The sequence below is a fragment of the Hipposideros armiger genome, unplaced genomic scaffold, assembly GCF_001890085.2.
Source record: "Hipposideros armiger isolate ML-2016 unplaced genomic scaffold, ASM189008v1 scaffold_166, whole genome shotgun sequence".
Lineage (NCBI taxonomy): Eukaryota > Metazoa > Chordata > Mammalia > Chiroptera > Hipposideridae > Hipposideros > Hipposideros armiger.
The window spans coordinates 1,357,531-1,385,199 of NW_017731516.1; the positions used below are offsets into that span (position 1 = coordinate 1,357,531).

General features: G+C 40.0%; 1 protein-coding gene across 1 annotated transcript in view; it reads right to left on the reverse strand.

Annotated features, from left to right (window-relative positions):
* Window positions 1-27,669, reverse strand: part of TPH2 (tryptophan hydroxylase 2) — a gene marked incomplete at its 5' end in the record, with an annotated part of 114,842 nt that overhangs the window by 36,444 nt on the left and 50,729 nt on the right. Inside the window, one exon of the mRNA XM_019651764.1 lies at window positions 14,039-14,165. Coding sequence (XP_019507309.1) covers window positions 14,039-14,165 — 127 coding nt within the window. The remainder of the gene's footprint in view (window positions 1-14,038; window positions 14,166-27,669) is intronic.

Here is a 27,669-nt window from a genome sequence, read left to right on the forward strand (position 1 = left end):
GGATCCCACATATGAGGGCCAGTGACACTGCCCTCTACAGCTAAGATGCTGAACAACAGCTCAACCTGGAGCTGGGCTGCTATGAGTCGCCGGCGACGGAGTAGGCTGCAGCCCCTGTGGCAGTGGGTTGCCATAGGCTACCGTATGTAGCCAGCAGCCAGCGTGAGCGGCCAGCAGCCGCTGTGAGCAGCCGTCCAGAAGCCAGCAACTGATCTGCCTCGCCCGGGAAGAGCACAATGATGGTGCCAACTTGGGCCAGTGAAGCAACGTCCTCCACAACTAGACTGAAGAACAAAACGACAGCAACTTGTCTGTCCCCCTTCCCCCAATTCTCCAGCACTGTTGCCATCCCCCCAATTCCCCAATTAAAATCTTTAAAAAAAAAAAAAGAAATTACCAATTGGAGTCAGACTGGTACTAGACTTATCAGGGTGATCATTTTATAAGTTATTTAAATGTCTGATCATTATGTGTACACCTGAAACTAATATAATATTATATGTCAAAGGGAATTGAAAGATTTTTTTTTAATTACCAATTTGACCGCTGAGAAAATCTTCCCCCAGGAAACCACCTTTGATTATCCATACTGCTCCCTGAACCTGACCAAAGTGCCCCTGTCTTTGCACTTACCAAGTTATATTTAAATCTCTGTTCACTTATCAGTATCCCTCACTAGGTTGTAAGTCCCCAAGAAGCAGGACTGCGTCTACCTGTTTCACAGTTGAATTCCCAACACCAGACACATAGTAGATGCTTATTTACTGAGTGAGTAAACAGTGGGCCATAATTGATTCTATCAGAGTTGTGGAAAAGATATTTAGTAGGAACCAGCAAGGTCATGCCTTTTCTAGATCACCTTAGCAAAGAAGCAAAATCCAATGCCCCTTTTCTTGCCATTTATAGCCCTGACTTTTATCTCAGGAGAACTAAGTCTTCTTAATTATATTTGCAGGAGGAAACGGTGAATATCACAAAAAAAGTTTCTGTGAGAGCTGAACATTTAAATGTTTCTAAAGTATGCCATCTTAAGGTATCTCCCCCTTGTTTAGTCTAGAGATCCTTTAAACCTTGCTAATTAGACACCAGCAAAGGACCCCTGTGTACAAACATGGAGATACATACAAAATGCATCAAAACTAGAGCAAACAACGTCTTCTGGAAGTCTCCCAATGGCTTCTTTGCAGACTTTTTATGTTAATACAGCCATTGTACAGCCACACTGCAAACACCTGGCTTGAATTCTCAGAAACTTGAACTCATGAGGAGGAGTGACCAAGATGTGAAACCCCAAATTTATTGCTTTCTTTAGTTATTAAGGGAGTGTCGCATGTATCAATGAACAGCATCACTCCTAATCTGCCTGAAAACTTTAGTCAGGGCTTCAGATGTCATGTGCTCTCATTGGCTCAAACAATATTTATTATTTATTTTCCCAAGCTGTTTCCTGCAACTTGTCTTTTTCTCTATGTTCACTCAAGGGAGGTGTGCTATTATTAACTCAGGGGAGGCCTCCTCCATCTTCAGGGAGAAGCTTGACACCTTTTAGGGGAGGCCTTATCTTTAGTATTGATGGTTAAAACACTTCACATTGCAAAGTAGCATGCTGTCTCCATCTAAAACCCCTTTGAAATATAAAGTGCATAGTCTGCCCTTCAGAAGGGAAAACCTGCATTGTTGAAAGTTAGAGAATTACCCAAGGTCGCATGGAAGAGGAGAAATTCTCTCCAGGGGCCTCTCCTGTGTTTGAGTCTCACTGATGTGGCCACCTAGATATCTAAGAGTAAAATTATGTCAAATACACTAGCTAGCATTTATTGAACACTTAGCACTGTGCTAAGCACCTTTACAATGCACTGTTTCATTAATCCTCACTAGCTCTACAAGACTTGATTATTCTCATTTTAAAAATGAAGAAACTAGGGCACAGAGAGGTTAATTAACTTACCGAAGGTTACCCAGCTAATAAGTGATAGAGCCTGACTGTGAACCCAGGTCATCTGACCCTAAAGCCTGAACTCTGAATTACACACTACGCTATACTGCTTCATTAGCAGGTCCATATGGTGCACAGGCCCGAGGAAAACCAATAGTGTCACATACAGTAAGGTTCACTGTATTTTATTCCAGCTTTTCCTTTACTCCCTACTGGTATGATTACCTGAGATCAACTGCTGTGGGGAAGGATATTTATGATCTTACTCAAGAAGAGAACAATAGGAGGGGCGAATGTTTAGACAAAAGTAGCACACACTTATAGGAACAAGGCTAATGTAAAATTTGAAGACTGAAGATTAAAAAATATATGAAAAGCAATTTTTTAATTTAAAAAGTTGTATCCACCTTTTTCTCAACAAAAAAAGGAAAAGCAAATAAAACTTATTAGCTACATATGATGTTTACTTAAACTCTTGGCAACTTACCTGAGTGAAAAGTCATAAACCCTATATTTCTTGAGCACTTCCAATATATTCTTTCTTCTGTTGATATAAAAGATAAAGTCTCTCCTGACAGCACAAGACTTTGATAGATGGATGAACACCTTAGTGCTCCTTTTCACAAAGCCAGGGCTCCTTTTTACTTAGTTCTTCCTTGACTTATGAAAATGACTTTTCCAAAACAACTAGATGGCTATATACCAAAATGTGAACAGTGGTTAACACTGCTGTGATGCTACAAATGATTTTTATATTCTTTGCCTTACTTATCTATTTTGTAAAACTATTCCAAAATGAATATGTGTCACTTTTATAATAAGGAAGAGAAACAAGGGTTTTTACAAAGACTTTTCAGTAGAGGAGTCCCTAGTCCCCCTGCATTAGTCCTCCCTCCAGTGCTCAGGGGATGACTTTTTATGGACAGTATAAAGACAGACTTGCAGACCCTGGGAAGAATGATGAGGCCCCCAGGTGATTGACTCCTCCCAATTCTCCCATAATTCTTACTCACACCTACTCTGGATTTAAGCCCTCAACTGACAGCATTTTCATTTTCTAAAAAAAACCTTTCCTTACTATGAAACCCACCCACCAAAAATATTCCAGAAATGCCCATCCTTACAGTGACACGCATATAAAACGCATATTTTTAAGGGAGCAAAGAGATCTTTAATCACTGTGTGTTCAATCTCATGTCATGTTTCTGACTGTGCTTCTATTCATTGTAGTGGCTCATAATGTACAGTAATACATTTTACATCCACTAAACGAGTCCTGGGTTTTTATATCACAGTCCAGAAGAATAGCTTTGGAAATCCTTTTGACTCCTTTATATGAAAACTACATTTGTGGAACGGGGTAATTAAATTCCTATAGTTCGATATCACATTACCTCTGCTATTCTAGCTCATTAAAAAATAATCCCAACCTTCTTCTCTCTGCTTTTGTTAGAAATGGAATTACACTACAGGTATTTCTAATAGAAGTCTAAGATTTGGGAGTCTACTCCATTGTAATTAAACCAGAAAACTCCTTCTTTTGTGTGTCTGTATGGAAATGAAAATGACTGCAAAAATCTTCTGTGCTTGATGAATGCATTCTGGGCTTACTTTGAGAAGAAAAAGTAAGAAGGGTTCTATGTCAGAGCTATTGAATCAGAGGGAGAAGTTAGCTCTTCCTGAGAAGAATTAGAGAATTTCAGGTCTTGAAATGACTTAAAAATTATTTAATCTAAATACAGTTCTTTTGGTGCAATTACAATTTCTTGGGTAAAGATGAGATCAAGTATTATCATACCTATTATGTTTCCCTGAAAATAAGACCTAACCAGAAAATAAGCCCCAGCATGATTTTTCAAGATGCTCATAATATAAGTCCTACCCCAAACATAAGCCCCAGTTAAGATTGTCAGCCAGGCATGACTGTATTTGAATAAATGTAGGTTTTTGTATATAAATAAATGAATAAGTGTAGATTGTTGGAGCAAAAATTAATATGAGACCCGGTCTTATTTTCGGGAAAACATGGTAGGTATGATATAAATAATGGCATGAAATACGAGTATATCACAAGAGTATTTCACTGCATTTGCTCCTCATGAAGCATTGGGTAGAGGAATATCAGTATTTTAAAGAAGACACTTGAGTCACAAAGAGGTAATGTAATTTGTCCCTGAGTACAAGGTTAGTGAGTAACAAAGCTGGCATTTCTATCATCAAAAAGACAAGAGATAAATATTGGTGAGGATATAGAGAAAAGGGAGCCCTTTTGCACTGTTGGTGGGCATGTAAAATGGTGCAGCCATTATGGAAAATGGTATGGAGGTTTCCAATAAAAATAAAAATAGAAATACTTTATGGTCCAGTAATTCCACTTCTGGGTATATGACCAAAGGAAGTGAAAACAGGATCTTGAAGAAATATCTGCACTCCCATGTTTATTGTAGCATTATTCACAATAGCCAAGACACAAAATAACCTAAGTGTCTATCAGTGGATAAAGATGTGGTGCATATATGTATATTCAATGGAACATTATTTAGTCATGAGAAAGCAGGAAATTCTGCCATTTGCAGTAACACAGATGGACCTGGAGGGTATTATGCTAACTGAAATAATCAGGCAGAGAGAGACAAGTACTGTATGATATTACTTATATGTGGAATCTAAAATGCCAAACTCATAGAAATGGAAACTAAAATGGTGGTTACCAGGGACAGGGGTGGGATGGGGAGAATTGGTCAAAAAATAAAAACCTCCAGTTATAAGTTTTGGGCATCTAATGTACAGCACAGCATAGAGATTATAGTTAATAATGCCATATTACATACTTGAAAGTTGCTAAGAAAGATCTTAAATGTCTTATCACAAAAAAAGAAATGGAAATTATGTGATGTGATGCAGGTGTTAGCTAACTAATCATTCATCAGCGAGTTGTACACCTTAAACTTACACAGTGTTATGTGTCAATTATGTCTCAGTGAAGCCGGGGGTGAAAAAAGATGTCACTCAAATTCCATTGGGCTAGCTTCAGATTCAAACCCTTTCCAGCACATCACACCACACCACATATTGCCCATCAAACATCCTGACGAGCAGCTTCATCACGTGCTGAGAGATCTCAGCTGCTGGCTTGGGGTACTACTTACTGTGTCCATAAAAATTAAGTGAGTACAGAGAATGAACAGTTACCAAAGTAGCTCTATCTTGAATTTCCAAATATCTAAAATATGTTGTTTTTGTTTTTCTCATCTGCAGTTATGTAATGCTCTCTGACACTCTTAGGACACAGTGATAAATGACGAAGAAAGGTTTGAGTTGCCAAAATGTCCAACTATTCTGGATGGCAAATGGATTTGCTTCTAAACATGGTGGGCAATCTAAAGCTCACTTTTTAATACCAATTAATGGCTGTGTTCTCGTCGTGGTGTGAATAGATGTCAAACACCTCATAATGGCAACAATGAATATCATACATGAGATATATACAAATAGATAGAGCAAAATAGCCTTAGCTCCCAAATCAAAGTTCACAAAAGAGAGTCAAAAGGAAGTGTGCATAGGAGCCCTCCAATAGAAAAAGACCAAGGGAAGGCAGTGGCGAAAACAGCGAAAAAGAACCGAAGTGACGCTCTATAGGGCTAGCTAAAGAAATGTGGCATTTCTTGCAAGGCACTACTATTTTTCTATATGCATAGAAGACATGAAAGTGAAAGTAATGAGTTGGAGTGGATATTAACTTTTAATTAAGTTATTCTTAGAACAGACAAACTGATCATCCACCCAAACATCTCAATTTAAAAATGTATAAAAGTTCCTTCCTTCTGGTCTTTTGTCAGCTTTGTATCACATGAACCAAATAGTTGAACTAGTTCAAAGATGCTACCTGGCATAAATAAGCCTGGAGCTTATTAAGTCAAGCTTTCTGTAGATACTAAAATGGTCATTTTACATGTCAGCCATCTTCAGAAAGAACTAGAGCTAGGCATAAGTCTTTTAAAAGCATCCAAAAGTTCCCCACCCCCCGGCCAGGTAGGCAAACACATGAGAGACTGGGAAACAACCTAATGTCCTCAGCAGGCAGGAAAATATTAATTGGCAATTCATAAACTAAGGTTACCTTTACAATTACACTTCTAATGTGAGTTTTAGTCGATTATTAGCTTAAGACTGACTGTACATTTTATTACCAGTCTCAGCATGAGAAAGTACTGGTTATACCTGGAAATTCAAACACACTTGATTCATGGCTGTCAAAAGCCCCAGTCAATGCAAACTCATTGACTTGTAACAAATAAATCACTGTTTTGATAAAGTAGAAATAGAACCCTAGATTATTAATTTTCTGACAATTCTTTCCTGCAAAAAGAAAAAAAAAATTTAGCTGATGAACAGGTCTCTCCTCACAATGAATTCCACCCTTGCAGAAAATATTCTGGACTTGTATCTCTAAACTGTGCACCTTGGAATATTAATAGCCTGGGATGATAATACATATTCCACAAAAATAGACTTCTGCAACCATATAATGTATTTTCTCAGACCTTGAGTTCACTTTTTTTACATTTTAACATTTCCATAATGCAGCTTGTCTTACAATGTAAAAAAATTTGCTAGCTGAACCTTTTTTCCCCTAAAAAACAGTCAATGGCATCTTAAAATGGAGAAACATGGTAAATTTCGAAAAATAATTTTGTATCATTTATGGAAATTTACTCTGCACATTATCTTGTTAAAGGCTCTGAAAAGTCCTATACGTTAAAAAACAAAGCTGTTTACTTTATTTAACCCGGTGCTTCCCAAGTATATCTGCCTATAGATCCCTCCGTTTATAGACCTCATAGTAACATTTCATGAGACTAACATTCTGGGAACACATTCTGAGACAGGCTGCTTATCACTCTTGGCCAGGACCCCTCTCTCACCAGCGTCACCAAGAGCCCCTCCATCACGAAGTGAAGGGTGGGCTGGCCAAGTTGGTTAAGAGTTGGCTTAAGAGCGCGAGTTCTGAGCAACAGGGCTGCCAGTTCGATCCCTACATGGGCCAGTGACGCTGCGCCCGAGCTGAGCTGCTGCTGAGCTGCCAACAGGTTGCAGGATGGCTCAGCTGGTGAAAGCACGTGCTCCTAACAATAAGACTGCCTGTTTGATGGTCGGCTATGCCTGCCCGCGAACTCGGCACCTTGAGCTGAGCTGCCGCCTGGATGGCTCAGTGGATAGAGCGCGCGCTCTTAACACCAAGGCTGCTGGTTCAACTCTCACATGGGATGGTGGCTATGCCCACCCACAACTAAGACTGAACACAGCACCTTGAGCTTAGAGGCCACAAGCTGCTGATGGGCATCCAGATGGCAACTGGCGCCCTCCACAACGAAGATTAAAGAACCACAACATGGCTGGTCCCCCTCCTCCAATTCCCCAATTAAAAAAAAAAAAGTGAAGGGAAACATGTTTCAGAGTCGACAGAACGTAATGGATGACCTAAAACTCTCCGCACAGGGGAAATTCCAACCGGGCCAGAGGCCGCTTTATTCTGCTTGGGAAACATGTGTGGTGTATTCATCCTGATTGCTTTCTCCTAGAAGTGATGCACATCTTTGTCTGTTTGAATGCCTTTATGATGTGAAAAATGAATAGGCTAAATTGAAGCCATCTGCGTCAGCCCATGGGATTCACCATTTGGGGAGAGGAGCCCCTTTACATTTCCTAACATGTGAAGGAAGACGTCAATATTTTTCTAGGACTAGTTCCTAAATTCACCTTTTCAGCAAGTTTCCGTTTGTGCATTCCTATAAAATTGAATAAAGTGAGGCATATGGCAAACTAGCAGGCGGCAGGACAGTGTAAGAGCAGACACACAAAACAGAACCAATGGCATGGCACCCACAGATGCAATGGTCCATTTTCAGGCCAGAATAAGGCCTAAATAAACTCATCTGACACCATACAATGTGTATCTGATGATACTCTATTAATCCAGCTTTTAGAAAAAGTATCAAGTGTGAAAATAAGGCTAAAAGATTACCACGTGCCTATTCAAAGACATACTCAAGCATTGTCCAACAGGTCCACCTGCCTAACAGGTCACCTGCTTCTCTGGGGCCAGCAGCGTCAGCATTACCTGGGATCTTGTCAGAAATGCCAAATCTCAGGCCCCATTCCAGACTTTCACGGTCAGAGTCTGCATTTTCACAAGGTCCCTAGGTTATTTTATATTCCAGTTTGAAAAGCACTGATCTAGGAACTGTAACCTTTGTCTGACTTCCTATTTACTAACAATTAGGGCCCAGATGCTGTGAGGTAGATGCTACCTTGTGAAAATTGAGCAGTTGCAAGTTATTTTTGTCCATCAGACGTGTAAATGATTTCTGCCTGGTAGAAAAGATAACTTCAAGGTTATGGTTTCTTCCCCTGTAGAACAGAAACCCGTTTGCACCTTATTCCAGAAATCATTCTTTCAGCAACTATATAGTCTCAGCCTCTCAAATTCTTCTTTGAACAAGGGATACCACCCTGCTTTTCTCTCATTAGTGAGTTAAATAAAGCTCTGACATGTGCTCAGCACCAGTGTATGACAGTCATGCTTTTCTCTGTTAAAAATTATAATTCAAAACCAGTCACCTCTCAACAACGAGATACTTAATTCTAGTGAACACTGTAATAGTCATCTTTTCCCAGGAAAAAAATAGCCACTTTTTTGAAAACGTTCCATATGATATGAAGATGAATGTAGGTTAGGCTGGTCCTCAAGTATGGCATTGTCTAAAGTTAATCTAACTTTAGATACAAGGGCTAGCAGCTGAGAGCCTATAGTTCTGTCTCACCTTGCAGACATAGATTGCAGCCAAAGAAGGTTTCGTTCTGCTGTAATTTTTTAATGTGAGGGCCTCTAGGTGTAATGTGTATTCTCCAGTTCTCCAGAGGCCCCAGTACTCCTTATTATCTTATATCAGGCTATTTCACACATGTTTGCTACCTATCTGGCCCCTGGAGGCATTTAAGTTTACAGCCCTTAAAGATGACACTAATGCATTAAATCCACTTAAGCCAGCACTACAGTGGAAAATGGCTGGTCTCAATATTATAGCATACTCTAAGCAGCCCTTCTTGGGAATATTTTTACATATCTATCATGCACAGACCTTGGACTGCAATGATGAGTATGAAAGGAGTGCAGCTGCCAAAACCAGTAGCCTTATTCATTATTCACCAGAGGGCAAATTATTTACATGTATAACAATGCATTTGAAATACATTTACCAAGCAGCAGCATCAATTTCTTCAGATACAAAAGAGTTTCATTTAAATGGTTCTCAGGGCGAAGAAACCATTGCCCACATAAAACAGCGGAGATAGCTTCATTATCAAAACTGAGCATTATTAAAATGTCAAAATAAATATCAGGCAGAAATATAGCAAGGGGAAGCAGTAGCTACAGGCAATAGCCTGCTCCCTCTGAGATCAGACCCAGAAGTTCAAAAGCAGCTCAGGACAAGACGGAGTCTGGCGGCACCAATTCGTCCTCGTGGAAGTTGTTTTGTTCCTTAGATAGGTTTGTTGACAGCACATCATAGAAAGTTATTAAGTATCTGTTTTCACTAGGCATGACTCTCTTTTTCATCAGTGCTTAAATATACTAAATGAGGAAAAACAGGCAATATATAAACAGAGTCATTAATAATATAAATCTCATCTGGAGTAAAAGAATAATATGGTCTGTCTCGTTGTTCTGCATAAATAGTGATCTCTGTGGTTTTCCATTTGTCCTCTCTATGGATTTTTCTCCTTTGGTACAACTCATCTCTCATTTTATTCTAGTACTTCTTCTGGGGACATAATGGGAACCACTTTGAGGAAATCAGCTAATAACACCTCCGTTTCTCACCTGGACAGCAAGCGACCTCGCCAACTACCGCTATCCTCCCACCACTGGGTTTTTCACCCCTCCTAGGGAGACCTTAGCTCTGATCGCTTAGTCTTTGCAACTGGGTCATTAAATTAGGTTTCTAGCTTCAGCATCTGGTTGAGGGTCATTAATACGCATGTCATCGGATAGGTTCCTTATTCCAAGGTTTACTTTGAAATTGTCTGGCTGAAATCTAACTGTGTTTTCTTTCGAGACCATCTTCTAGCAGTTTTTCATTCACTTTGTTTTTCACTGAGGGACGGGATGGGGTTGTAGAAATCAAGGGCAGTTTTAGTATCAACTTCTGGAAAAATCATCCTACTCTCCTCATCCTGTGAGTCTATCTTCCTTCATATTCTCTACATCATATGAAAAAAGCTTCCCAAATGTCTCTTTGGTTTGCAAAATACTATTGAAAGTAAGTGGGCAGTCTATAAAACTGGAAAGAATTGAAACTGTAAGGCTTGCGAAAGACAAAAAAAAAATCAAAGAGCATTGGGGTGGGGGCTCATGCAATATTGGAAAAGGAGAAATGCGTAGATCAGGCAAAGCCATGATGAGACACCACCTCCTACCCCTACTGTCCACTGCGTTTAAAAGAGACTCAAAATCTTTTGCACTGAAGTCTTTTGCAAGTTTACACTCTGGGTTTTTTTATTAACTATCAAAGCCACTGCAAGAGTCCAAGCAGATTGGCTCCCTTGGGAGACACTTGATCTTCCTAACCTGTCACCAGTCAATTCCTGTATAGAGAAGAACCTCTATGTTGGCCCCTGCCCCGATTCTGAATCCTAGTCTCCAACAGTGAACTCAGAGTTCACACATGCTTAGTAGAGTTACCTTAAATCCCCTTCTTCTACATATCTTCTCATGTACATCAATAAAAGCTGACGCTAATTCTAGGTGTTCTGTATTTTTGTGTTCTGGATCATAAGTGCCCTGAAACAAGTACTACCTTTTAGTCTTTTTCTATCCCTACCTCACAGTACCTAAGGTTCTTCGGCCACTTAAAGAATATCTGTTGACTTGAATTGGCTCTTGCAGCAAAGCAGACGCATTCCAGGGAAAGGGCAATGAACAAAAGAGAGAGAAATATAATTAATGCCCTAATGCTTTCTAACAGATGCAAGTGTTTTTAGCTGTTGGATCTAGGGCAATCCATAGCCCAGAGTACTAGAATCATGCTAAGGAATGCAAATTCCGAAAGAAAATGTACTCATCCTACAGATTTACTGGCCCATGTAAAATAGTTTTCAAGGCACATGCATTAGTTTTTTTCTTGCAAATATAAAAATAGAAACAAAAAATAATGCCCTGCCCCAAAGATATTCACACCCTACTCCCCAGAATCTGCAAATTTGTTATCTTCACAGATATGATTAAGGGTATGGACTTGAGGTGGGAAGATTATCATGAATTATCCAGGGGGGGACCAACGTCCTTAAAAGCATTAGTCCTTAAAAGCAAAAGACCTTTCCCAGCTATAGTCAGTGAGAAAAAGATGTGACAATGGAAGGAATGTCAGAGATGTGTAATGTTGCTGACTTGGAAGATGGTGGAAGAACGCCATGAGACAAGGAATGTGGGTAGCCTCTAGAAGCGGGAAAAAGCAAGGTAACAGATACTCCCCTAAAGCCTCCACAGAGGAACACACAGCTCTGCCAACACCTTAATTTTAGTCCAGTGAGAACTGTGTTGGACTTCTAACCTTATAAAACTGTAAGATAACAAATTCATATTGTTTTAAGCCACACATAATTTGTTACAGCAGCAACAGAAAACTAGTGCAAAAGGCAACCCTGGGCTGCAGCATGGCCCTCAAAACTGGTTTCTTATTCCTGCTGAAATTGTCCCTCTATTCTCCCTTCCCCTCTTTACCTCTTGGCTCACTTTTTCTCACCTTTCAAGATTGCAGAAACTTTCTCTCCTCTGAATAATCTTGGTTTTTATCTACAGAGGCTATAAATGTTTGACAAGTGAGGACCATGTTCTTTGCACATATTAGTTTGAATGATGGAATTAATTACTCATCATTTGATGGAATGTAAAAATAAGGGACAACAAAACTGCTTTCTTGTCACTGCTTTTAAGAAAAGAGTAAGATCACTCACTCACTAAGATTCACCTACATTCACATTCATCAAGTCCTACTTTATTTCTTTCTTCTCCTCTCTTTGGACACACACACACACACACATACAAAGTTAAATCCCAGTTTGTGGCTATTTAGAGTCAGATAAGTAAGCAATACATTCATCCCTAATCAAAAGTATGAGCTGTTGGGCTGGCCGAGTGGCTCAGTTGGTTAAGAAAGAGCTCGCTCAAGAGTTTGAGCTCTGAGCAACAGCGGTTCGAGTCTGGCCCAAGCTGAGCTGCAGCTGAGCTGCCAACAGGTGGCAGGATGGCTCAGCCAGAAAAATATATATATATATATATATATATATATGAGCTGTTGTGAATCAAAGGTTGGAACCAGAAAATTTCAAGAGAAATCTGAAAAACACAGAAAAGGTTCCAAATGTGGAGTTCAAACCCAAACCCATTATTTGAGAATTAAATAACAGGACTCATGTGTGGTAGTTTTAAAACATGTCTTCAAACACTTTGATACTCCTTTCTCCAGAAGGTGAAGCCTAAATTTCCTCCCCTTGAGCGTGAGTTGGAGTGAGTCCCTTCTAATGAATAGAATATGGCCAACATGAACAGCATAGAATCAAGTCACAAAAGATATTACAACTTCCTCCCCTCAATATCGATTTCTCCCTCTCTCTCTCTCTCTCTCTCTCTCTCTCTCTCTCTCTCTCTCATCACTTGCTCTGGAGAAAGCCAGTTACCAACAAACACATGATGATATAAATGAGATATATTCCTTAGGGCAAAGGTTAAAAAGTAGAAAGTCAAGATCCTGATTCAGTCTATATATTCCTCAGCTCATAATGGTAGATTTTTCTTGTGATCTAAAATTTTTAAAATCAAGCAATTTTATTTAGAAATCCAGATCGCCAGCCTCTCTCAAAAGTTTGAAGACCTGGCAACACAAAGCCCTGCATTTCCATCTGGCAGCCATGAGTGGGAAGTGAGGATCAGCCTTCTGCTGTAGAATAGACATACTCTCCCAAAGTTCACCAAAGTCCCCTAACCCTATTCATCCCCACACTGACACCAATAGCATGGCTTTTGCACTGCTGTTTCTTCTTTAGTAGAGAAATACTTGCCAGTTCCCACATCTCTATCAAAAGTAGGAAACAAAAGATATACAGAAAGGGTTGTATGTCTTAAGAAATCTAGGAGAAAACTTACTTCTTGGTGGGAGTGAAAAATATTCCTACATGTTTAATAGGCCCTCAATGTGTATCTGTGTCAAATACACACAACTTAAGATCCCATTTTTTTATGCTCATTTAGGCTAATAGACTGGTCCCTGTAGGTAAGTGAGTTTATTAAACTGTTCTTTCTTACATTGGGCTCTGTAAGTGGGCCTAAGGTAAGACACATGAGCTTACAAGATCTAGCACTTCAGCATCTTAAAGGTAGCCACCAATATTACACATTTCCTCTCATGTTACTTGTTTTGAGAAGAAACTTGCTGAGACCATCGCTTCTATTTAATCTTTTTCCAATTTTGTACTTATTATAATTGTTTGGCCTGAGCTTCTTATTGCTGACTCAAATTGTGTCTTACCACAATCATAGCAACTAATCAAAGAGATAATCTCAAGTACAACCCCAACCCTAGCATATATGCATACCTTTTACTATTACTAATACAATAGTTCTAGGAAATAAACATTAAAATAAAATGAGAGTCAGAAAACTACAGGCCAAATATTGCCCACCACCAGCTATTGTAAATTAAGTTTGACTGGAACACAGCCATATTCATTCATTTACGTATTGTATGTGACGGCTTATACACCATAGTGGCTGAGCTGAGTCATTGAGACAGAGACCTTAAGACCTGCAAGACTAAAAGATCTTCTATCTAGCCAACCCCTGAATGAGAAGGATAAAGTACACGTATTTTGATGGCTAATAAGCCAAGAATACACTGTGCTTCAAAAGAACACAACACGGAAAGGTAGAGTCACCATGCCCTCTCCAGAACGTTTGCCTTAAAATTCATAATTGATAACTCTAAAGCTTTTTTTACCTTCAAATGGACATAAATAGAACAGTTAAGTTGAAAATGAACTCACCGTGGCGAGTTTCTGGACGTCTTCATCTGATGCTCCCAGAGACGCCAGGCCGATTTCTTGTGAAAATTGAGCAAACTTTGGATCCGCAAGTAGTGGAACATGTCCCAGGAGTTCGTGACATGTGTCTCTGATAAGAAAACCATCACAAAGAAATGTTGTATGAGAAGCTTCAAACTATCACTGGTAAAAAAAAAAAATACTTAAAACCCTAAACATAACCTTGTTACTCTAGTTAATTACTGTTACCAAATTTCATTAATTCTGACTTTTATCACATTTTAACATCTTTGAAATAAAATGTGCCTTACAATCAATGGCATCTTAAATTATATTATATATAATATTTTTAATAAAATAAGAGCAGCTATTTTAAAGTGCTTACTCTATGCCAAGAATCTGATAAGTGTTTTATTATATCTATTATCTCTTTTAATCCTCAAGAGAAACTTAGAGTATTCAAGTAATTTATTAGTGCAAAATCCAAAGGTTAGCAGTGGGCAAACTACAGCCATAGACCAAATCTGGCCCATGGTCTGTTTTTGTAAATAACGTTTCACTGGCATACAGCCATGCCCATTCATTTATGTATTATCTGTGGCCCCTTTTGACTAAAACAGCAGAGTTGAGTAGTTATGACTCAGACCATATGGCCCACAAAGGCTAAAATATTTACTAGCTGGTCCTTTGTAGAAAAAGTTTGCTGACTCATGCTATAGATAGAGATAAAGCCAAAATTCAAATCCAGCTTGTCATGATTTCTAATCTCTTGCTCTTAACCCCTAAATTGCACTACATCTCATGTTACACTTTGCCAGACACTGGGAAACAGCAGAGCATCATACTGTCATCATCAAAGTGACTTTCCCCATAGACCATTTATCTGCCTATAACACAAACAATTCCCTTGAGCCTGCACTTTGGAAGACCCACCCGGTCCTCTGCTTTGCATGGCCTGAACTAGGTAATAATAGAAGTTTAGACCCTCTCTCATTTGGCTGAGCTTCCATTTGGAGCCAGATGACGAGGCAAAGGCAGGTAGGTATGTGTCACAAAGAAGCAAGGCAGATGACTTACTGAGTCATGGCCATGAATCACAAACACTTCCTTGATTCTATATTGGAATGAAGTCTCCAATGACTCTCTGGGACTAGATCAAGAGGCAGCAATATTTTGTTTTCTTGACAAAAACTAATTAGCCAGGCAGTAATTAAAAGATGTTTTCTGATTTCATTTGGACTTCTCTGAAGTATATCACTTTACATAGGTGCTATTATAGAAATGCCAGGTGCTACCACCATTATTACAAGTATAAAGTAGGTTAGGTGGTCATGTGATTGAAGCAAGTGAATGGTGGTCAAAGGGACAAGATAGATTCCCATATAAAAGAGATGGCATGACTCAATCAAAAAATCTTGTTCCCACAACTTAAACCATGTCCCCAAGCTTGGCCAGCCCCTTCATAGACATGTCAGGCTGAAAAGGCAGCCAAGTGAGATATGCGGACACGATACTAAAAGAAACTCCAAATTCATTCCTTGTCAACTGTGTGCCAATAGCTTTCTTCTTGTACATAAACTGAATTTGTGGAAAATGATGTGCTGTTTTTTCTCCAATCACAATGTTTAAAACAGAGAATCAGACTTATTGAATTTTAGAGGATAAGGGGAATGTAAATGTTACCCAGGCCTCTCATTTTACCTACAAATAAGTTAAGGGCAGACGGGTGGGGGTGGGGGGTGGGGACGCTAACATATACTGAGCTCATACTGTATGCTGGATATTGTACTAAATGTTTTCTTATCACATTAGTAATTTAATGTTCCCTTACAAAGTTGTATTATTCCCATCTGACAAATGGGGAAGCTACAATTTCGTAAACTTAAGCTTCTTTTCCAAGGTCACTCTATTAATAAGAAACAGTGACAAGATTCGAAATCAGGTTCCTCTGCATCAAAGCTATGCTCTTTCTGTTCTGTTGTTTTAACTTGTATTTGTGGATTAAATCAGAAGGGGGGTGTGCCATGGCTAACCAAGTTGGTTAGCACAAATAAAAATGTAGCATGCTGTCTCTTTTCCAACCAATCAGTGATCTTCAACCCTCCAAATTACTTGAGGAGCATTTTAAAAAATACCAGTGACTGGGTCCTACCTAATACCAATTCAGGCAGACTCTCTGGGATATACCTGAGCATTTGTATTTTTTTTAAATCTCTGCTGGTGATAGTAAGATACAGCCAGGTGGAGACCCCAATGTCATAACTTACAGTGCTAAAAGCTGGGCTAGCAGGCTTCAAGCAACTAGTGTTTGAAACTACAGCTGATGTGATTATGTAATTTTGAGCTGCCCGAGTTTAATTCCACTAGAATTACATCATTGATACTGGAGAATAATGAAAGGAGGTGACATAAAGGTCACTAGGTAGCTAATTATTCCTCCATGTGCATTTGATTCAGTTAAAGGTCTAAGACTTCCACAGAAGGAGTAAACCCTATAGACTCGCTCCTGTGATCAGGTTTTTATAAGGTCATGCAGTCTGCACCAATGTTAGAATTAGGACCAAGTGGCCCACCATGGATAAATCCAAATACCCCCATTGTAGCCTGTGATGTAAACACTAAAGCACCTTTACTGATCCAGGTAGAAAATGTGACAACAATAATTCCAAAATTAGACCAGATGTCAAACTCCAGGGAAATACTGAAGATGGTATTAGCTCATGGTATGAATAAACGAGGTGAGCAGAAACTAAAATAATTTTTGTGGCCAACCCGTATTGAATTCTTATTGTGGGTCAGGCACTGTGCTCAGCACATTATAAATGTGAGAACAGAAGAGGCCATGGCTTCCATGGTGGTGAATTCTGGGTTTACTTTGGAGCTTGTTAAATACTTGAGGAAGGCTGCTACACAAGACAGTCTTCTATCAACCTAGGTCCTAATGGAGCCCAAAAGCTAGAAGGGAAAGTGAAAAGCTGGCAATTAAGAAGGGAAAGAGGAAGGAAAATACGAGATCCAAAGACATTCAGATGTCAATTCTCGGTGGTAGAAAAGGGGTTGTCATCTGGATTGTAAATTAAGGTGTCATTATCAAAAGCCTGTAACTCACAGCCAACTTAAGAAGATTTAATAGCATTACAGTGACAAGGTAATCCAACTATACATAGAAGAGGAAAAAAGAAATTATAGATTTGAAAGGAAAAAAAATCACACACTATAGCAGCGTACATTATATTGTTTCATTGAGAATGAAAGCCTGAAGCAAGATGTCTGACAGAAGCATTAATGGCACGTTAAGGGTGCCCTTTGCTCTGTTTTAAGTAGAAGCGCTCACTCTGTATTGCACTAGTTTGCCCCCTCTCCTCAGCTCCGTCTCCACGCAGAGAGAGCGTTAGGAAGAGCTGCTGCTCCAATTCCTGAGCAAGTAGAGCCACAGTATGTACAGGAACCACCCTTCTCCTCGAGCCAAGGCTTTAAGCACCTATATTTCAAACCAGAAAGAAGGTTATTGTCTTTTAAGACTTTGGCAGAACAGTCTCAGAAATAAACACCAGATTATGCTCTATCCCAGTGTCTTCAGCTAATGCACGGGATGTAGACAAAGGCAACTGAAGCAGAAAGATCTTTAACGGTACTAATAAAAGCAATTAACTCTGAGAAGTCGACATTTCTTTAGTTTCTTTGAGACTGAAGGACTTAGACGCTAGATTGACTAAAACTCTTCGGGGCTGAAAGAGGTGCCAGACTGTTGGGGGTCTGAGGAAGAAGGCTGAGCCTTCTCGCCAACCTTTGCATCAATTAAATTCTGTTGGACTGAAATCATGCCATTTCACCCTACTTATAAAGTGCAACAGCTATTATGTCCTGCAGGTAAAGTAGTTCCCCACGTTGGTATGTCATCCACAGCTGGACCCCTGAGTATCTAATTACCACCAGGTTTCTGAGGTGAGTCCACAGCTCTTGCCTTATCTTACCAGATTGCTCTTAAAAGATTCAATTATTTGGCTATAATTGCACCTGTCAGCACATGCTGCCTCCAATCTCTACATCGGCAAACTTTCCCCTTTTTAACTCACATCCTTTTGATGCATTTTTGCCTGAATAATGCTTTTCAGAGTCCTTTTCCCAATAGTGCTCTGTTCACTGAAATGTAGGACCTTTCAAAACTGTTAACACTGTAAAACATCATGTCTCCTTTTGAAGAGAAAAAAAAAAGAAAGAAAGAAAGAAGGAAAGAAAAGCTAGAGCTGATACCAGACACTAAACTTTGGCTGCTCTAAATTGGAATCTTCTCTGATAAGCCCTGTTAGAAGGACTCTAAAGCCTCCCGAAATGGCCTACAAAGGAGCCTGGGCAAAATGCCTCCAGGGAATTCTTAAATCATTCTAAGAAAGTTGCCATCATTCTGCTGCCTGGAGAAATCAGGGTCCTGGTTGTTAAATGCAAATTCAAAACGAGCCTGGCATTTTTTTCCCTCTTATCAGTTCTCAAAGCTGACTGCTCACACTGCCCGTGGAACAGCTCCTTTTTATTTCTGCTGTAAATTGAAGCCTTTAAGAAGCAGTGAGTGAGCATCCAATGTTTACTTCCCATCCCAAATCAGCGCATCTGTCTTTCAAACCATATTTCTATAGGTTTTGTTTGTTCTAAATGACACAGAAGCCAGTACTTTAGCTAAATCATGAAGAGAAAGAAAAGATGAGTGGGGGAGTGGATTGCTTGCATTGATGAAAAGAAGTATGGGGATGAGCTGGGAGCCAAAATGGGGTATTTTTTTCAGCTTTCACACCACATTTGGTGGGTAAGTGCAAGTCATCTGGGATAACGCACTGGGAAGCATTGAAAAGGGGGTGACTCAGTTTGTTTTCACTGCACTAAGGAGATGATAACAGGAATTAATTTGGTATAGAGGCAGTTTTGTGTGGTTTTTTTCAGTGCTCACTCTGGAGCCATATAGAGTTCCTTTAGTTTAGATTTAAAATAACATACGGTATCTGGCCCAGATTTTAGGCAGCTCTTACGATCATTTCCTCTTATGTCCTTATCACAGTGTAGATAAACACATATGTGGCCCTCTTTTTACGAAGCCAAGCCCTGGAAAAAGTCTTCTTTCCTTATTTCCCCCTGGGAATCATAAGAAGGCAACCCATGTTACTCTTCCGCACTATGATTCTTTTGAGATGGGCAGAAAACACAATAGTCATCGTTTTTGAAATTTATCGTTATTGAAATGCTCAAAAAGCATTTACTGTGTGCCTATTATGGGCCAGGTACTGTGTTAGGAACTGCGGCTTAAAAGTAAATAAGGAAAATCCTAGTTTAACTCCTAGCAAAGTCCCATGATAGTTCCATAAAAGTGCAGTCAAACAGCAAGTGCTAACATTCCTGACCCAGGGGAAGAAAGTTTCCAGCTCTTATAAGAACCAAAAACAAACTGCAAGGGAAATTTTCGCTATGTCTCTAGTTCCCCACCATCTCAGAACCTCAGATATTTCTTATTTCTTAAAAAAATAAGAGGTTTTTAACTCTTTCCCTGTGTCTCTCCCCCCACCCCCGCAATTTCAATAAATATTAAGGAGACAATATCACACAATGGTTAAAAGCATATGCTCTGCAGGCAGACCCAAGTCCATTCCCACATTCCTTCGTAGGCAAATCACTTAGAGCAGTGCTGTGCAATAGGACTTTCTACAATGAAGGAAATGCTCTATATTTGCATTTATTTGGTAGCCCCTTGGCAAAGGTGGCTATTGAATACTTAAAATGTGGCTAGTGCTACTGAGGCACTAAATTATAGTTTTATTCCATTTTAATTAATAAATTTAAATAGCCATGTCTCTGCCACATTGGACAGCCCAGATGTATTGTTTTCTCAGCTATAAAATGGAGATGATAAGGGTCCCTAGCTCATGGAGTTCTTAATGCAGTAAGATAATGCATTAAACGTACGCTCCCAACAAGTTATACATTATTCGTCATATTTCATTGAGTTGTAATTACACCTAAGTCTGTTATATTTCAATAAGTTTTGCCCTTTTGGAAGATATTTTATTACTTAAATAAGAAGCATGCTCAAGGATGAGGTCATGCTATGTTCATCTCTGGGTTCCCAGTGCTTAGAAAAGCATGGCACATAATAGATGTTCAATGACTGTTTTTTGAACTCAACTGAATAGAGGAGTGATGATGGGGCACTATTGCTCCATATAGAGGTAAACCCAAGTGAAGCCCAGGTATAATTTTCCTAATTTCCAGTGTAGCATAAGGGCTTTGGACTAGATCTTGGTTTTACTATTTTCTAGCTCTATAGGGAAATTACCTGACTTCTTTGAACCTTGGAATTGCCATCTGTAAAATGGTGGCAATCCTGCCTACCTCACAGAGATGAGTGGGATGATGCCAGACGAACAGAACGTGTGTGGGGAAATGTCAGGTCCCTTTTTCCTTCTCTCTCGTGATATAATTTCTACACAGCAGTGAAGGGTATGAACCATGGTTACCTCCTCCTGGCCTAAAAAAATTCAATCATTTTGAATTTCTTCTGAACTTGCAATTTAAAAATGCAAATATTCCTCAAAAAAATTTTCTCCTAGGTCATCTCAGTCATCCACACCTGGAGGTACATAAATGAGCTCCTCCGTGACTACATCGCACTGAGGGAATATAAATTATGATTCAGATATGTGCACTTAGGAGTGCTAATTTTGGATTACAGGCACCATGCAAGCAAGGAAGGTAAACCTTTAGGGGTGGAGCAGTGGGAAAAAGGAATCCTGCTTTGAATCTGCTAAAAAAAATTTTTTTAACTAATTAAATATATATTGAATTAAAAAATTAAATTTTATACATATATATATATGTATGTAGCTGGAAGCTTTATTCCAAGTCACTATGTTTAACAGCCTAAAAGAACAAAATTAAATTTTATATTATATGTAGCTGGAAGCTTTATTGTAAAAAATTAAATTTTATATATATATGTAGCTGGAAGCTTTATTCCAAGTCACTATGTTTAACAGCCTAAAAGAACAAAAACAGGGCTCCAACAGGCACTTAGACACAAATTTGATTTCAAAATGCACAGGTTTTAAAAAATGTCTAGGCAGTATAGATGCCTGACCACTGCACTGTACACCTGAAGCTGAAGCTGAATAATACTGAATGTCAACTATAATTTAATATATACATAATCACAGGATATGGAGCACAGCACAGGGAATAGAGTCAATGGAATTGTAATAGATATATACGATGTCAGAGGGGCAACAGATTAGGGGAAGGGGGTTATCACTTTGGAGGGGTGAAATGTCTAACTATTACATTGTTTTGAACACCTGAAACTAATTTAAAAAATGTCTAGGGTTCTTGATTTTGCTTTTATAGAATGTCTATGCTTAGAGTGCTTGGAGCTCTTGAGACAAAAGTCTCTGTAAAACGTCTTAGGGGTTATTTTTGCTTTTAGACAGTTCACAAAACTAGACACGATATTATGATGGAAAACTTGGGAGTCCAGGTCTAGGAGTGTGGCCTTGAAACTAAGGACATGCTGGAATTTTATGAGGCACATCAGCCTCCACATGAATTTAAGAGGTGCCAAGTAAGAGTGACCTACTTGGTATTTACATTAAGCGTTTTTTTCTCTTCAAAGATCAAAGCGTTATTTCATCATCCCTCACACAGGGAGGTTAAGTGGTTTGCCTGTCAGTCACTCTGAGGTGAAGCCTGGATTTCAGGGCATGGAGTCCGTAGGTCCTCCTGCCTGAGAACGTGGACGCAGCAATCTTCTCTCTGCATTTCTACACTGTAGTGAGGCACTTTTCCCTTCTTTTTCCAACAAAATAGGAGATACCTCCTCTGGATAAATGGGGCAGGCTGACGAAGGCCCTGTGAAGATCAAAGGAGAGAGAGGGCTTCTAACAAGCCTGGTAGTTGGACTGGTGACTGGACCGGATGACACAACACTGGACCATCCAACAGGCAAATACAGTACTTAGGGTTCTGGCAAAGCAGGGCCACCAAATTAAAGTAATTAAGTGTTACTTTACTATCTTATACAGAATTTGTAATTAGAAAACCAAGAAAGAAGCTATTTGACTTAAGTTTTGAGTTTTTTCTGTTTAATGCTACGGCTTAACATAAAACATTGGTTGATCCCACATATGCCGGCACTACTGTCTGATTTTTCAAATTCTGACACCCTCACTTGCCAGCTGTGTGACCTTGGGCAAGTTACTTAACCTTCCTGTGCCTCGGTTTCCAAATCCATAAATTCAGAATAATAATTGTAGCAACTCAAATGGTTGTTGTGAGTATCAAATGAGTTCATCCACATACAAACTTCAAGTAGTGTCTGGCATATAGTAGTTATATATACATGTTTGCTATTAATAGTAAAAAAAAAAATTGCCGTTGTTTTTGTTGTTATTAAAATTATGTTGATGGGCTGGCCGAGTGGCTCAGTTGGTTAAGAGCTCACTCAAGAGTTTAAGCTCTGAGCAACAGGATCCCCGGTTTGATTCCTGGCCTGAGCTGAGCTGTTGCTGAGCTGCCAACAGGTGGCAGGATGGCTCAGCTAAAAAAAAAAAAATATATATATATATATATATATATATATATATATATATATATATGAGGATGGAAGGGATGACAATATTTTCAGGTGTTAGGGCCACTAACATCTTAATTGGCCCTAGGTACAGCCCCAAACCAAACTTCTCCTGAGGGGGAAGATGGCTGCTATGCTGGGGGTGTGAGCTCTGGCTTAAAATGCAGGCAAGGGAGGCCAGAGGGAATTGGCTTTCAGAGAACATGTCATTTTCTGAGAATCACTGGTAGTAACGCTGCTTTGCAGTCCTGAACAGCAAACGTGAAAATAGCCCTGTGGACACAGCCAGTGGCCAGGCAGGCAGCTTGGCACTGGGCTTGGGTGTCCTGTGGGAAAGAGCAAGTTTAAGCTGAACAGAGCCCATAGGAAGAAAGGTTAAAGTCTATGATGCTCTGGCTTATCCTCCTGGCTCTGCAGTAGGACCTTGCTCAGACTTGACTTCATCCAGGCCCAATGCTAAAAACACCCATGATGGCCAGGGTGTAAGTCAGACAAGTTCACAGACCCACAATCTCTCAGATGGCAGCAAGGAGGGAAAGCTGGGAAAAGCAAGATCCGATTCTTCCTCTCACTGCAGACCTAGTCAGAGGCATCTGTTGGATCAAGAGAGGGGAGTGGGGCGGCGGATTGGGGGAGGGGGGTTGTCACTTCGAGGGGTAAAACGTATAACTATTGCACTGTGTTGTACAGCTGAAACTAATTCTAAAAAATGTGTATTTCACAATAAAAAATAATAATTTAAAAAAAGAGAGAGAGGAGAGCCAACTTTCCTTATAAATGTGAAGGCCTGTGTCCTTACCTGCTGGTATTTTCACTTAACAAGTGAGGACTAATGTCTCAGCCATAAGAAAAGGAAATAAATGACATCTTCTGCCAGTTTTAGAGAGGGCTCTGTTTTAATAAGCATGGGCTCAGCATAAAATGCATTTACTTTACTTAGAAAAGAGATGAAAAATATGTCAGGAGTAATTCACGTTTATTTTTCTTGTAAAATTGAAACACGGTGGCAATTATAGGAAAACTCACCTGACTGCCAAACCTTTTTTAAACTTTAAAACAGTTATATTTAAAAACAACATTAACTGCCCCTAAAATGCTCAACTGAATCAAGGAAGGTTTTCCTTAATGCAAAGGCGGTTAGTTGTCTTACGGCAATAAACGTTGCAATATTAGTCACTGGTGTCATGAATTATTTCCTCATGGTGAAAGTTTGCTCCTTTGATTTCAAAAGTGACACAACCAGGCACAAGCAGCAGAAGATACGCCCACATTAGTGTGGGCTGATAACCAGTCCTCCCAATGCAACCCTCAATATGGAACTCTTCGATGGAATAAGCTTATACTGTATATAATATGTTGTGCCAAGTATATTTTTGTTACTAGTATGTTAAGCACAACATCTGAAAAATAAAATGAAATGAATATTTTTAAATGTTTTCATTAAAGCATTTTAAAAAGGGATTTCTGATGCAAAATTGCAGTATTGCTTTGGCAATAGCTCTTCTGGAAAGACAGATATTGTACTGGCTCAACCTCAGAGAACTGATGTCAAAGAATATGGGTTTATATTTTTAAATTCCCGGTTGTTTCCCCCTCAGCAATGGAAAAGGGGTTGGGGGCTTGTGCTATGGCTGTGTATTTCAACACTGCCCTCAGCAATGTTTTATGTCCAAAGGGCTCCTGGTACAAAATCATGAGACGTCTGGCCACCTGTGGTCTCCAAGCAGAAATCTTAAACAAGGTGGATTTGGACTACATTGAAGAGAACAAGACAGGATTGTCCTATATATATAGAAGTAATGCCTTAGAAAATAGGGTCTCTTGCCCTACCTCCTTTATTTCTGAGACCTCAGTCAAGTCTATAAAGCTTCTGAAGGAAAACATAAAAGTTGGCCCCAGCAGAATATGGTTTCATTAAACTGTGTTTCTTATTAAAAAGCTCTGCATTTCTAAGCTATCATGGGCCATCGGGACTACAGATGTAATTGCAAAGAGTACACCCAAGTCCATATGGGCATGCACATTCAGGTAGCAAATATTCCACACCTATCTTGCACAAAACACAAGTCTGTAGGAACCACGAAGACTAGAGACCACAGATCCCCTAGAAGGACGTGCCCAGGGAAGAAAAGCCAAACGAATTAAGCAGAGCTAGGAAGAGTGAGATAAATACCACAGCTGAAATCTAAAGCACCCTCTGAAAACCAGAAGCCTGATGTCAGAGGCCGGACCAGGCCAAACCAGACCTGGGACTGAGGGAGAGATCCCTCCCTCCAACTTGCATCTCTTTGCAGAATGCCCAAGACTTTCCTAACATGAATCACCACCCCCTCCAGCAAGAAGCTTCTACAGACAAATTTCAGACATGTTCCTACCTGTCTGATCCACTCTCCTCCCTAGGGGAAGAGCACCCTCCCACTGCAGACATGGATAACACACCTACCCACGTGACAGCTGTGGTGGTGCTGCTCAGGGCTACAGCCCACTTTGGACTGAGTGTTCACTTTATACGCCAGGTTTGGGGACCCACTCCAACCTCAGTCTGGATCTTCTTGTTCTTGTACTGCCTTTGCCAACTGGCCTTGAGTTAATTACAGTCTGATGAAGGAGCTTGACACATGAACAAATAATTACCATGCAGCATCCTAAGTGCTAAAATAGCAGTAAGGCATCTAACACTGCCTAGGAAAGTCTTCACAGAGAAGGCTGTCACTGAGCTTTAATCCTAGAGAATTAAAGGATTTTACCAGAGTCATTCCAAGCAGAATGAACCACCTGGGCAAAAACATGGAGTCATGAACCAGCAGGTCCATGGGGATGGTGAGAAGTCCAGTGTGGCTAGAGCATCAGGTCATAGAGGGGGCAGCAAGAGAAGCAGGTGTGGGTTGATGGGATCAAACTTCTTCCCTATATGTCAGGGAACCAACAGAAGCTAAACAAGGGATATTATACTCAGATTTGTGTTTTAGAAAGGAAACACTCTACAGATTGCTTCTAAGAGGCAGGAGCATAATAATTAGCAGAGCAGCAATGTTAACAAGACCAGTCAAATTTCTTCTTCTATTGTAGAACAGCGCTTCTCACTAAGAGCAATGTTGTGACACACACACACACACACACACACACACACACACACACACACACCAAAGGACATTCTGCAATATCTAGAGACATCTTTGGTTGCACATCTGACAGGAGTGGAAGGGTGCTCTTGACATCTAGTGGGTAGAGATCAGGAATGCTGCTAAACATCCTACAATGCACAGGACAGCTTCCAAAATACCAATAGTGTCAAGGTTGAAAAACCCTGTCCTAAAAGAAGATGAGGTGGCCAAGAGATGCCATATGCACAGCCCACAATGGACTGCCTAGAGAGGCAAAGAAGAGATCAGGAGATTATGGGACGTCTCACATTTTTGTCCTGCCACTAGCCACAGCTGGGTGATGCTCACACACCCATGCAACTTGGAACTCTGCATCTTTCCTTTCATTCCACTGAGTGAGACAGATGCTATTATTGGAATAACCTTGAATTTGACCCAACTGATTTTTTAAAGGAAATCATTTGCAAACTTCAATACTCAATTAGTGACAAAGTTGCTGGCAATCACAGCTGATCAAAGCATGCAGCTATGCACTGCCTCCGGCACTACTCAAAGGGAGAAAGGGCAAGAATACCTCCCTCCTCCCAGCAGCATCAGCACCTTTCAATCCAGGTAAAAGCACAGAGAACAGCAATGCCTCCCACGAAGGAAACCAGGAGTCACTGATTCTCCAGGACTTTCTCTAGCATCCTCCAGCCCAGAAAACGTTCCCCAGGGAGCCAATACAATCTGTCATCATTTTTTTACATTCAAGTCCCATTATCTGGCCAGGTTTAGAGGACCCAGAATCTTTAAAACATAAAATGCAAAAAGCAAGCCAAAGACATGTTTAAAACCCAATGTGTGTTGAAAGCTGTGATATCAAAACACGTTCTCTCCAGAATGAAAAGGAAAATGTAACTATTTTTTCAGATTATGCCTTTTTGCTGCTTTCACTCTCGTTTCTACCTGTATCTTCAGGGATCAAGTTTGTCTCATTAGCACTGCCTCCACTGCAACAGTTCAGCAATTGAAGGCAAGTATTTGGAAGCAGAGTACAAGCAACAAACACGGTAGCCAAGTTCAACTTCACAAATTGGAGAATCTGCCCTCTTGTTGGTTTTCAATTGAGGAAATGGGGTTTCATTACAAAGACAATGCCTGTGAAAGTGCTTGGACAGGAAGCAGCACTCCCAGTATAGTGCCCCATAGATTCAAACTATGTGGCTGGGAAGGAACTTAGGACTTTGCAACACACAAGGATCAAAGGGATATTTACAGAGAATTTTGTCTGCATAGCATGTTTCTGGAAGGATTCAGTGGAAACTGGTAGCAATGATCGCCTCTGGGGAAAATGAAGTGGGTGTCAAGGCAACAGAAAAGAGAAAGGAAGTCAGGGTTCACAGTACACCCTTTCATAGCTTTGAATTCTGTGTCATGTACATGTATCACCTATCGTAAAATAATAATAATTTTTTTCAAAGAATGGTATAAAACCCACCAATAAGAAAAGAGCCTACAAAAACAGCTCCAAGTTAGTGATTCCCAAGTTCCCACCTTCTGAATGAGCCTCCTCTTGTCTGAGTCATCATAAGAGTCAAGGAGGAAGAAAACACTCAAGTCTATAGCGGGAGCTTTAAATTCACTTCTGAGTTTCGATCCTTATTTCCAACTACCAGGGGCTTCTCCATCTGAAGGACTCGCCCATTGGCGCCTCAAAGACAACGTGCCCCCAACCCAGATCGTCCTGTTCTCTCCTTCTTCCCTCCAAGCCAGATACTCTACCAATATTTTCAATCATTATTAAAAATAACCACACATTCAACATCGCAATCGAAAAACCTTAGCGTTACCTTAGGGACCCATGCCTCTCTTCATCCCCATTATAGTCACCAAATATTGTTAATTCCACCTTCTTGATGTTTTTCCCAAAGGCTCCCTCTAGT